Source organism: Egretta garzetta, unplaced genomic scaffold (assembly GCF_000687185.1).
Source record: "Egretta garzetta isolate BGI_Z169 unplaced genomic scaffold, ASM68718v1 scaffold149, whole genome shotgun sequence".
Classification (NCBI taxonomy): Eukaryota; Metazoa; Chordata; class Aves; order Pelecaniformes; family Ardeidae; genus Egretta; species Egretta garzetta.
In genome coordinates this window covers 466037-477396 of record NW_009269998.1, presented here as the reverse complement: position 1 = coordinate 477396, position 11360 = coordinate 466037, and the positions used below count along the sequence as shown (strand labels likewise).

General features: G+C 42.5%; 1 protein-coding gene across 1 annotated transcript in view; it reads right to left on the bottom strand.

The window, feature by feature from the left end:
- SLC44A3 (solute carrier family 44 member 3) overlaps positions 1-11360 on the bottom strand; it is a 49151-nt gene that overhangs the window by 32544 nt on the left and 5247 nt on the right. Inside the window, exons 4-11 of the mRNA XM_009647523.2 lie at positions 11090-11197; positions 8348-8490; positions 7469-7605; positions 5993-6086; positions 3904-4073; positions 3256-3345; positions 2461-2585; positions 1-44 (exon numbers count right to left, since the gene is read on the bottom strand). The exon at positions 1-44 is cut by the window's left edge and continues 143 nt beyond it. Coding sequence (XP_009645818.2) covers positions 1-44; positions 2461-2585; positions 3256-3345; positions 3904-4073; positions 5993-6086; positions 7469-7605; positions 8348-8490; positions 11090-11197 — 911 coding nt within the window. The remainder of the gene's footprint in view (positions 45-2460; positions 2586-3255; positions 3346-3903; positions 4074-5992; positions 6087-7468; positions 7606-8347; positions 8491-11089; positions 11198-11360) is intronic.

The following is an 11360-nucleotide window of genomic DNA, read 5'->3' as shown; positions in this document are numbered from 1 at the left end:
TGAAGCCTCTTTCTTAGTACAAGTATAAGGGAAAGCAGCACAACCTGTTCCAGGAAATAAAAAGACAAATTGTTGGGGTTTTTGCCTTAAGAAAAGTAGCAGAGCTGTCAAATGTGGGATCGGGGGGTACAGATTTCACAAAGACACAAGGCACTTTACACAAACTTAACTGCGCACCGGAAAAGCTTTCTGAGACATTGCCTATATTCTCAAAGAGCCTGTGGATTAAAATCTGATTTTTCTGAAATCATTACTACTGTTTCTTTAAAACAAAAGGAGAATTCATAAAACTGTAATTCACCCGATGGGAAACAGCCTGTTTTGCTTTACACTGAACACAAATGGACATTACACACTGTACATTCCTCTCACGTACCCTGTATGTCATGAACATTTAAACTTTCTTCCTACTCAGGTCAGCTTGCCACTGTTCGCAGTGGTTCCGCAGAAAGGACGGTAGCACAACCAAACTAATTTCAGAGCTGTGTGTGTATGAAGCAAAGCAGACATAAAATGAAACCTCATTTACATAAATTGGGTTTTTTCCCCTCAAGTAAAAAACTACCACCAACAAAACCCTAAGTCAAAAACCCCACGATGTCCCCAGTTCTTTGTATATGACAAGGAACCAGGAACAGCAATTAAAAGAGAGGTTGGCATCTATAAAATAATAAATGCAACCAGTAGCAGTTGCTTCACCAGTTTTCTCGCCTGCTCTAGAAAGAAGCCACCAGCTCGGAAGAGAAGCGTAACCTGCAGCAGTGGATGTTCCCACAGCTCTGCAAACGACAGTCGGTTGCACTGGAACACACGTGCATATAAAGGAACCTTTCGTACTACCCCTTTGGTATCAACAGAAGTAAAAAGGTCATGACTTACAGAGGATATAAAAAAACCAAACCTGATCCGTGACACATTTGTACTTGTCACTGTAAACTGTCAGACTGTTCATATCCGGTGAATTCCAATCTATGGATCCTACCTCTGCTTTAAGAAAACAGAACAATCATTTTGACAAATGTCTCGTGAAGTACAAATTTGTCTGTATGCTCACATTGAGCAATGACTCCTTTAACATTGCAACATCAGAGTGGGAAAAAAAAAATCATTGTAAAAGTTAAAAGGAGAATTCATAAAACTGTAATTCACCCGATGGGAAACAGCCTGTTTTGCTTTACACTGAACACAAATGGACATTACACACTGTACATTCCTCTCACGTACCCTGTATGTCATGAACATTTAAACTTTCTTCCTACTCAGGTCAGCTTGCCACTGTTCGCAGTGGTTCCGCAGAAAGGACGGTAGCACAACCAAACTAATTTCAGAGCTGTGTGTGTATGAAGCAAAGCAGACATAAAATGAAACCTCATTTACATAAATTGGGTTTTTTCCCCTCAAGTAAAAAACTACCACCAACAAAACCCTAAGTCAAAAACCCCACGATGTCCCCAGTTCTTTGTATATGACAAGGAACCAGGAACAGCAATTAAAAGAGAGGTTGGCATCTATAAAATAATAAATGCAACCAGTAGCAGTTGCTTCACCAGTTTTCTCGCCTGCTCTAGAAAGAAGCCACCAGCTCGGAAGAGAAGCGTAACCTGCAGCAGTGGATGTTCCCACAGCTCTGCAAACGACAGTCGGTTGCACTGGAACACACGTGCATATAAAGGAACCTTTCGTACTACCCCTTTGGTATCAACAGAAGTAAAAAGGTCATGACTTACAGAGGATATAAAAAAACCAAACCTGATCCGTGACACATTTGTACTTGTCACTGTAAACTGTCAGACTGTTCATATCCGGTGAATTCCAATCTATGGATCCTACCTCTGCTTTAAGAAAACAGAACAATCATTTTGACAAATGTCTCGTGAAGTACAAGTTGTCTGTATGCTCACATTGAGCAATGACTCCTTTAACATTGCAACATCAGAGTGGGAAAAAAAAATCATTGTAAAAGTTGCAAGCCACGCTCAGATTTTCTGTTGGAAAACAAGGCCAATGAGAGAAAAGCAGAATTTAACCCCATGATTTGGGGCCTAGACACTACTGCCTGGGCTTCACTACCCCTTTTGTTGTCTAAAACTGCTGCCATCCGTTTCTCCTACTGCCAGGGTAGGCTGAATCCGCAAATCTCATGTTCATAGCAAGCCACTGCTGCTCCATTTGCTTAACATGATTCTCCAGTTAGCTGATCCTGGGAAGAATGGGGATGGAACACAGTTCTCGCATGCCTACACCACCAATGTTAACACTGCTTGTACAGGGTTGAAGTATGGCAGAGCCCTGTGCTGACAAACACATTTCACAATGAAGATATAAATTTAAATGAGCGTAAGCCAATCTTATAATCAATTCTCATTTTCAATTCTGAAAGGAACGAGGAATTATTTTTACTGCCAGAGAACCACTGCAGTTCAAGTTGTCCGCCATTGCTTAGGGTAAAATGCTACTTACGGTAACTGTTGTTGAGAAGATCGCATATCCAAGTAGGAATTTTACGTTTTCCTTTTCAGTTTCCAGTTCGGTGCTGGGATTGTTGCTGTAGTCGTAATAGAGCCACCAGAGAACGCCTGAGACAACTGAGCAGACAAGAGCAGGATGAAGCGGGCAGCGCTCCCCGGCTGCAGCCCGCTGCTCTCGGCCGGCTGACGTCTGCCTGGCTCCCTCCCGCGCCTCTCGCCCTCCCGCCTAAGCCAAGCTCAGCTCAGGAAGACCTTCACGTAGCAGAGAGGCGCGCTATCACAGAGAAAATTCACATAATGGTCTGTTAGTCTGAGGTAAAACCGCAGCAGAATGTTTGGTTTTCTCGCAGCTAGCCTAAAGCTCAGGCACGTAATTTCATCGAGGAGATACAAAGCCAACTTTCACGGAATGACAAGTTTATTTTAGCTGGACACATTCCTACAGCTCTCCCTTCCTAAAGCAGGCAATGTAAAACTTCGCTGAACTTTCTTTGAAACAGTAGCATTTTAATAACTGCATTCATCTGCCAAAAGAAATGTTGTTTCCAGGCAGCTGTACAAAAATAAAAAAATCATCATCATCCCAACACTCAGCGGCTGGAACAGCGCAGCCAGACCTTGGCACCCAAAGGCAGGCAGGGCTCAGCTTGGAGATGGCTGTGGTAAGCTTAAGGTTACTGAGGATGGCCACGGAGAAAAAGAATAGCTGTTTGTTCAGCTGCCCCTCCTTCAGTTCAGCGAGATGATCCACTTAGCTAAGCCTACGCTAAAAGGTAAATATACTCACATAACAACCCGAATACAACCAGTGCCATCAAAGTATGGACCAGAAGCGTGCGAATGAATCTGAAGGCCAAAACCAGTATAAAAGAGAAGGCTGAAAAATACACAAAGTAAGTTTATTGTGAGTGTTACAACCCATTTAACTTAACTCTTATCTGCTTTAAAGATAAATTCAAGGTTCTTGCAGAATTTAGGCTTCTATTTTTAAACAGTGGTCTCAAAAGCAACAGCATTTAGTAAAGCCAGAAACCTTCTTAATATTCAAAATACACAGTTACCTGTACTAATAATGAACTTAAACCCAAAATATTTCATGCTGGGAATTATTAGCTTTTCAATAATATTTTGTATAAGATTTAAGATGAAATGTTCATGCCGATGCCATTTTTTTTCATCAACAATTTCTTACAGTCCCCTGAACTGAGATATATGACCATATCAAGGGACAAAGAATCTGATATTTCATAGAGCCATATTTCATCAGCCTGTTAAATGCCTCCTGGTAAAACACAATCACTCTTTCTTAAAAACAACTCTGCCCCAAACATATGAAAAAGGTTACCTTTAAATTAAAAATATAAAGTTAATATAAACATTTGAAACCTCACATTTTAAACAAATATCATCACTCACTTTTTATTTATAACCTTACCTAGTGCAAGGACAATCAGTCCTATCACAGTATCTCTTCCTGCCAATATTCCACTCAGAATTCGGTGAAAAACATCCATTTCATTAACCATACTTATTAAGACAGATGCATATTTGGAATAGCACTCAGGATTTTGTGGAACACATCGATTAAATAATGGAAAAGATTTACTGGAAGGTTAAAAACAAAGATAGTAAAACATATTAATTGCTGGACAAACAGTTTCAAACCCACAGAGATCCACGCCACTGCTCTCTTTCAAGCCCTCTGCAGTGCCTTGCCGGCATCCTCAATGCAATTTTGCAGCCACGGCCAGTCTGATCCATAACCTGGCAGGCACCCTCCCCGCCCAGGAGGAGACCTGGCACACGGAGTTGGACACAACGGGGCCCTGGGCGTAGGACCTGGGTCTGTTACAAAGGGTGGTTTTATGTTTCACCTGCAAAATGAACGCCTAGCAGCATCACGTCTGTATCACTATACCAGAATATCCATTCAAGGTCAACCTGGACAAAAAAATGAACTACTACCTTAGTCACCACCAGCACGTAGTATGCCCAGGTGGCCAAGAGGGCCAACAGAATCACGGCTTGTATCAGGAGTGGTGTGGCCACTCATCGCTCCCTACAACTGCCTGAGAGGAGGGGGGAGATGTGGGGGGGGGCTGTGTGTGTCAGGCTCTGCTCCCAGGGAACAGGCGATGGGATGAGGGGAAACAGCCTCAAGTTGTGCCAGGGCAGGTTTTGGTTGAACAGGAGGAAAAATTTCTTCCCTGAAAGGGCTGTCAAGCACTGGAAGGGGCTGCTCAGGGAAGGGGTCGAGTCCCCATCCCTGCGGGGATTTAAAAGCAGGGCAGACGAGGTGCTTAAGGACAGGGTTTAGTGGTGGGATGGCAGGGTTAGGGGAATAGTTGGGCTTAACGATCTTAAAGGGCTTTTCCCACCTAAGCAATTCAATGGTTCTATGCAGGTCCTATTCCCATTCTAGTCTGGTTCCACCTGCTTTGCTCCCATGTGTTTATGTAAAACCTAAACTCATGCTAACACAGCTGTAAGCTATGTTGTTGTAGGTAATTCTAGATCACAAACACTTAGAATGCTTAAGTATCATAAAAACAATGCAAAAAGCCACATGAAAACAATGCTTGTAAGGTACAATTAACACCACCAAGTATTCACATATGAGGTTATCTGGCACCTCCCAGACAAGCTGGGATTTATTGTCCCATTTTGGCAATGCTGCACTACAGCAGTCAAAGTCATATTCATATCTAAAAAGGAGGGGCTTGTTCATCAACAGTTAAAAACTTCCCTGACCAGCTTTGCTTCTACTATGAAATATTACTGTGCAAGATTAATAACTTTGCTGAGTTCCTTGCCAAACAGAAAAAACCCTAAAAAGTTGAAGAAATACATAAAATAGGCCATGTTTTTTTCATCGATTTACATGCTCTCCTTTGATCCACTGTATGGGATGTTTTTGTGTGTCTCCTGCTCTCTTCTGTTTGCCTTTTTCTTCTGTTTTCTCTTGTTCAGAGCAGATGACTTAGCATAGCAAACATGCAGTTTCCAATTCTTTGCTGTATTTTCATGACACAGTGGAATTTAAAATCATGGGTTTAAGGATTTTGACTCACAAATGCCAAACGTTAAAGACGGTACCATCCACAGACCTGTGCTTTGAGCCAGCTGGCTATGAAATAATTCTGGTGGAAATGTCTGGGTTCAGGACAGTAAGCAAGGCCCAAGACCACAGTTCCTTGGCATTCAGGGAGAGAGCAAAAGTCCGTGCAGGAAAGAAGTCACTGCTCATATGGAGTGCTTTTCCCCTGATTTGGAGAGGAAAAATCTCTAAAGGGTCTCCACCCTGGAATGGAGGGAATGCAGTCCTTGTTCATGCTGTGGGACAGGGCACTGCCGTGTTCACAGGCACACATGAGAACTTATAAGGATACATGCACAAAAATAAATAAATAAAAAAAATATCTCTGACTGTAAGGCACGAAGTCAAACACAAAAAGTGAGGAAGGAACAATCCTTAAGAAGCTGTTTGGACTCAAGGGTGTTATGAAGTACCCAGTAATCGTTACCTTGGTGGAACTGGCAGTGTGGGACACAGCTCAGCTGCCTTTGGAGTTAGCGTATAACTGGAAATATTCAGGTTGTAAACGCAAAGACAAGAACCTAAGAAGGAGGGGAAAAAAAAAAAAAAAGGTAACCTAATGTTAGTTAAAGTTTTAGAGAAAAACGCTTTATCAATTAAGTTTTGTTTACGCTTCTGCTTTGATCCCTTAGCAGGCCATATTCACCCCTCATACTCTCCAGTGGGAATGTAAATAACAAATTAGTTAACTGGGTAAATCTAAAGCAACCTCTGCGGAATCTTCTGCCTTCTAGCCTTAACCAGAATTACCATTTACAGATCTTCCTTGGAGGGCAGGCACACTGTTTGTCTCACAGCACGATATTTTAGCTCTAAACTCCTCCTCATTAAGATAACAGAAAAACCTAAAACGACAAAAACTGCACGAGAACTAGGCCCCTCATGATTTAGAGCAGAGTATTTATCTACCCAGAAACTTGATGTTTTCTGGGCTCTAGGCTAAATACTACCAGGTACTCTGCTAAGGACGCTCTGCTCCATTATCTAAAGCTGGGAAAGAAAGGCTGGATGCATTCAAGCCGTTCAAAACGCAATACTGCCCTCTCCCTCGAGATAAACACGCAAGCAGTTTTAGCATGTGGACGCAATTTCATGCGATCATATTCAGTTACCCTGAAAATACTTGTATCACAGGTGTTTACAGCTTTCCGCACATACCAAATGATGGCAAAATACCCCAAAATTAAATTAACATCAATGCTGTCCATTGAAATAGCAACCCTTGTCAAACAAAACATCAAAACAAAAAAGAACGGAATTTTGACATCCCAATAAAAATAGCCACTAATATTCATATGGTCTGCAATTTATGCACAGCCTATGGAATAAGGGTTAGGCTACAGGTTATTTTATTTATATGTTGGACATGAATGAACTGGAACTGCAGCAACAGCTACTTCTGATATCATATCCATCTTGAACACCAGAATACAATAAAAAAAAAATTGTAGGTGGAATAGTAAACTTTGGGACCTGATGTCTAAAGGGATAAACACATTTGCGTATCTCCAGAGTTAATAATTCCACCATAGTTTTAATTCAACGTAAAAGAAGCAGATGGGCAAGTGTCTCAAATAGCATATGAGCTCTGTTCATTCACTGGCACCCCCACCAGACTACACTAGTTTATCCTCAGCAGACAGTTTTCTGCTGGATGTTCTCAGCATTGTGCAGGAATTAATCAGCAATGTTTGAATTTGCATAAGAGAGCTGTAACATTTCTAGAAACTATGGCTTTGAAATAAAGCAGAAACAAGACATTTTATTTTCTGTTGCCATGGACTGCGCAGGAAATTAATGGTAAGAAATGACTCCCTAGCATAGCAAACGTAAGAATAACAAAGTGAAAGCTGCTCAACTGTTCTACAGATACACTGAGATATTCATATTCCCTGTTGCACACCATTATTCCTTGCAAAACTCTGGAGGTCTTCCAAAGAGTTGAGTTGCTCTTGTGGACAACTAGACACGCACAAGGAAACTGAACTGATTTTGAGGCTTTGCATTTCCAGGCTGCATGAATTCAGAAAGAACACATACCTAGAAAGAAAAAAAGATCCTCTTTTCAAAAAACAAGCTTTCTGGGTGTTATAGGTTTAAATTCCGAGCCTTCTTTCCATCTTTTTAAAGCGCTACAAAGCGAATGAAACTCTTTTTCCACACATAATGGAAAAAACCCCTGAGTTTGAAGTCAGAAGTTAAGAAGTAACTTGAGAACATGCCACATTTTTACACTTCATTTTGTGTTCTTAAATGGGATCAGAAGCTGCCAAGGTGGTGCCACTCTACAAGCACTAGTTCATGGAAGTCAGCAGAATGACGAGGAACTTCACCATCCAACTTTGCCCAGGGAGGTGGTCGAGTCCCCGTCCCTGGGGGGATTTAAAAGCCAGGCAGATGAGGTGTTTAGGGCCAGGGTTTAGCGGTGGATGGCAGGGTTAGGGTACCAGTTGGACTTGATGATCTGAAAGGTCTTTTCCAACCTAAACGATTCTATGATTCAAACTTCCTTAAGTGCAAAGATTTGCCACACAGAACAACTGCTAGTTTGGCCGAAGTCCCGTTTAAGATCCTCTTTAAGAAGCAGCCAGCATAACAACGTAGAACATTTTCAAATTCCATCTTAACTTTTCAGTTTCACTCATGATTTTCGCACCTTTTTTTTGCCTTTCAGTATAAGCATGTACCTTTACACATATGTATATGCTCGACAACTAGGAGACATGTATCTTATTAAGTTCTCAAACATTTGATTTGTTTAGACATTATCGGATGTACTTACTTTTTATTAGTCATGTCCTTTCCAGAAAGGGGTGCCCCTTTTACAGGAGTGTTCCTCCTACCACATACGTTCCCAAAGCTGTCATATCCAAGCACAAGCCTTTCTGCGGCACCAGCCATCACAGCATAGCCAGTTATAAACATCTGTCAAAATATTTTTTAATGTGAAATCATGCTACGATAGCTGTTCCTTCCCATTCAGTAAATACTCCTTTTAACCCATGCATTTTTGTCTTGTGGAAGCAAACGGTTAAATCTAAAATTCACCCCTCTGCATGAGGCTGGAGCAAGTCATATGGACAAGTTTGGCCCTCATGCCTCCTTAGAGTTTTCCCTCATCTGTTGCTGAAAGTATATAAATTAAGCAGAGTATCACAGGAGAAGCTAGACAGGGGTCCTGATTAAAATAATAGGAAAGCAGTAATAAGGTGCTGAACACTGCCTCTACCAAAGCTGCTGTGTGTCGCTAGGCAAGGTCACTCAAATGCTAATTTTTCACATGTGCTTCTCGTTTTTCAGAGTGCCCTTCAAGACACACCTGGGCAACGTGTCTGCTGTAACGTTCAGCCCTTGCAGCTGCTAGCAAATTTAATCCGAGGTTTATTTTAAACACAGGAAGTATAATTAAAATGCATGTTACCTGAAATTTCAGGAAGATGCATTCTTTAACAGGTGTGAAAAACCTGGATAGGGCCACACCAGGGACTCAGGTGAGGCTGCACTGATCTTTCAAATGCTCTGCAGTGGGATCAAAACCCCAGCAGATCAGCTCCCTGTAAACCCCAGGGGCAGCTAAGCACCTCTGTCGGCCAAGCAGCAGCAACACTTGGTCAACATAAGACACCCTGCTTAGGAACGCAGCTTAAACCCTGCTCGCGTCCCCCCATGAGGACCAAAACTCCCCTCGGAAAAACCTTTTTGAGTGCCGAGAAGCAGCAATCCTCCTTTCTGGGAAGGCGGTGAAGCCCTGAGCGCTGCTTTACCCCAAGGCTTATTCACAGCACTCCAGCTATTGAAGGCGGCAGTGACTCAGTCCCCTCCTCTGTCCCATGGGGTGTAAACCACATTTCACACACACCAAGGACAACACACTGGGCTCCGTGGCTACGGGCCAACCGCTGGCAGCAGCGAGTCTTCTCCGTCCCACATTAACCACAACTACTTGGCATGGATATTGCCAAGTATCAGCTGTGCTGGAGACAGACTGCACCTATCAGATCCAGCACAACTGCTTTCTTACTTAAGGTTTAGAGCCTTTATTTGTTACTCTACCTTTAACACTGGTGACTAAAGATGGGGTCTGGGGAAAAATTGAGTCTCATACACAAACATGTAAGTACGTGCTTCCTCAGTCCCCAGTGTACTCTCATTTTTGCTGATATGTTTGCAGTCTAACTAGTTAAATAATAGGGTTTTTTTAAAAATTATGACTGCATGTTAATGCAGTCTCAGATGGAGATCTTTATAAAGACTCCACAATTAAAGCTGACATACTACTTGCATCCGTGAGATTTGTTACAGTAACAAAATATTTTCAGATCCAGTTTATTTGCATAGCAAATATTTGTTAATAATTAAATCTCTCTCAGAAGGAAAAGGAGAAATGAGCTGGCATTGTAAGTCAGGCTGAAATATACTCTCAGAGACATTCTGGCATTCCTTCTAAAGGTGGACATTACAGGTCCATCGCCATCAGTACAGCAAACACTGCTTGTGCATGCGAACCACTGGGGTTTTTAAGTGCAGAATGCTGGATACAAGCCATAAATATTAAGTAATAGATGGCTGTACGACTGCTGGAGGGGTGTGTCTATACCTGCCAGCGATAGGCATTTCCACAGAGTTACAAATGTGGTTTCAGGTTTTTTTCCACTATGCAAACAAAACCAGTGTCACCAAAATTTTTTTAATCTGTTAAAAATAAGATCAAACTTCCACTATGCAAACAAAACCAGTGTCACCAAAACTTTTTTAATCTGTTAAAAATAAGATCAAACAAAAGAAAGCAAATGCACGTATGCAGTAAGCAGCTTCACAGAAACTGCGTGATAAAAACTGTGAGAGAAAACAAACAAACCTCCTAACTCCTCACCATTTGGCAGGTTTAATTTTTGGCATTCCCTCCACTGATCAAAGCGCTAAGCATGAGACACCATGGAAAAAAAAAAACCCTATCCTGTTGACAAAGCTCAGCTTCAGCTTGTGCAGTATTCAAAAAGCGTATGCGTTCTGCTGCCTTAGCTTCTCTTAGAAGAGTTCTTAGGAACTGAATTGAAAACTGATTAATAGCGTAAGCACGAGAATCCCAAGTAGCCTCAGACATATCATGAAAAAAAACATTCACGCTTGAGAAAGACAAGACCTGTTCCCAAAAGCTCATACGCTGTTCTAAGCGCAGGACAGCGACCTGATATGACATCAGACAGACACGCTGCGAGATAGCAAGACTACAGTGAGTAAGTAGGAATAAGAGCCCAGGCAGAGGCTGGACTAATTTACAAAAAAAAGCAAATTGTAAATAACCCAGCCCTGCACTTACACGGCACCTAAGGAACAGGGGAAGGATTTAAAAGCCTGTGTGACAGATGCGGCAGTCACCCTGCACCGCCGCAGCGGTCAGCTCTGTCCCGGGACCTAACACCCGTGCCCATGATCATTTCGGTTCAGGTTTAGCGTGTCACCGGGCAGAGCGACAGTAACTTTGGGTCTGGTTTTTGCTTTCAGAAAAAAAAAGCGCGCTTACCAAACCTGCCCAGAAGAGAAAGAAGAGGAGCAACCAGAGGGTGTCCGTGCGCCGTCTGTAAATCACCGGTCTCCACTCCCTTAGCTCAGAAACACCATCTCCAGAATCCTAAAATGAAATAAGGAAAGAAAAGCGGGGGAAAAAAAAATATTGCCCAAACTTTCCGTGAAATCAAAGTTTCAAGCGCCCGAGGTGTCTCCCAGAGGTAACCTCGCACTTGCGGGGCCCAGCCCCGGCAGCTCTCCGCCCGCAGCGGGGCGCGCTGCCCCCG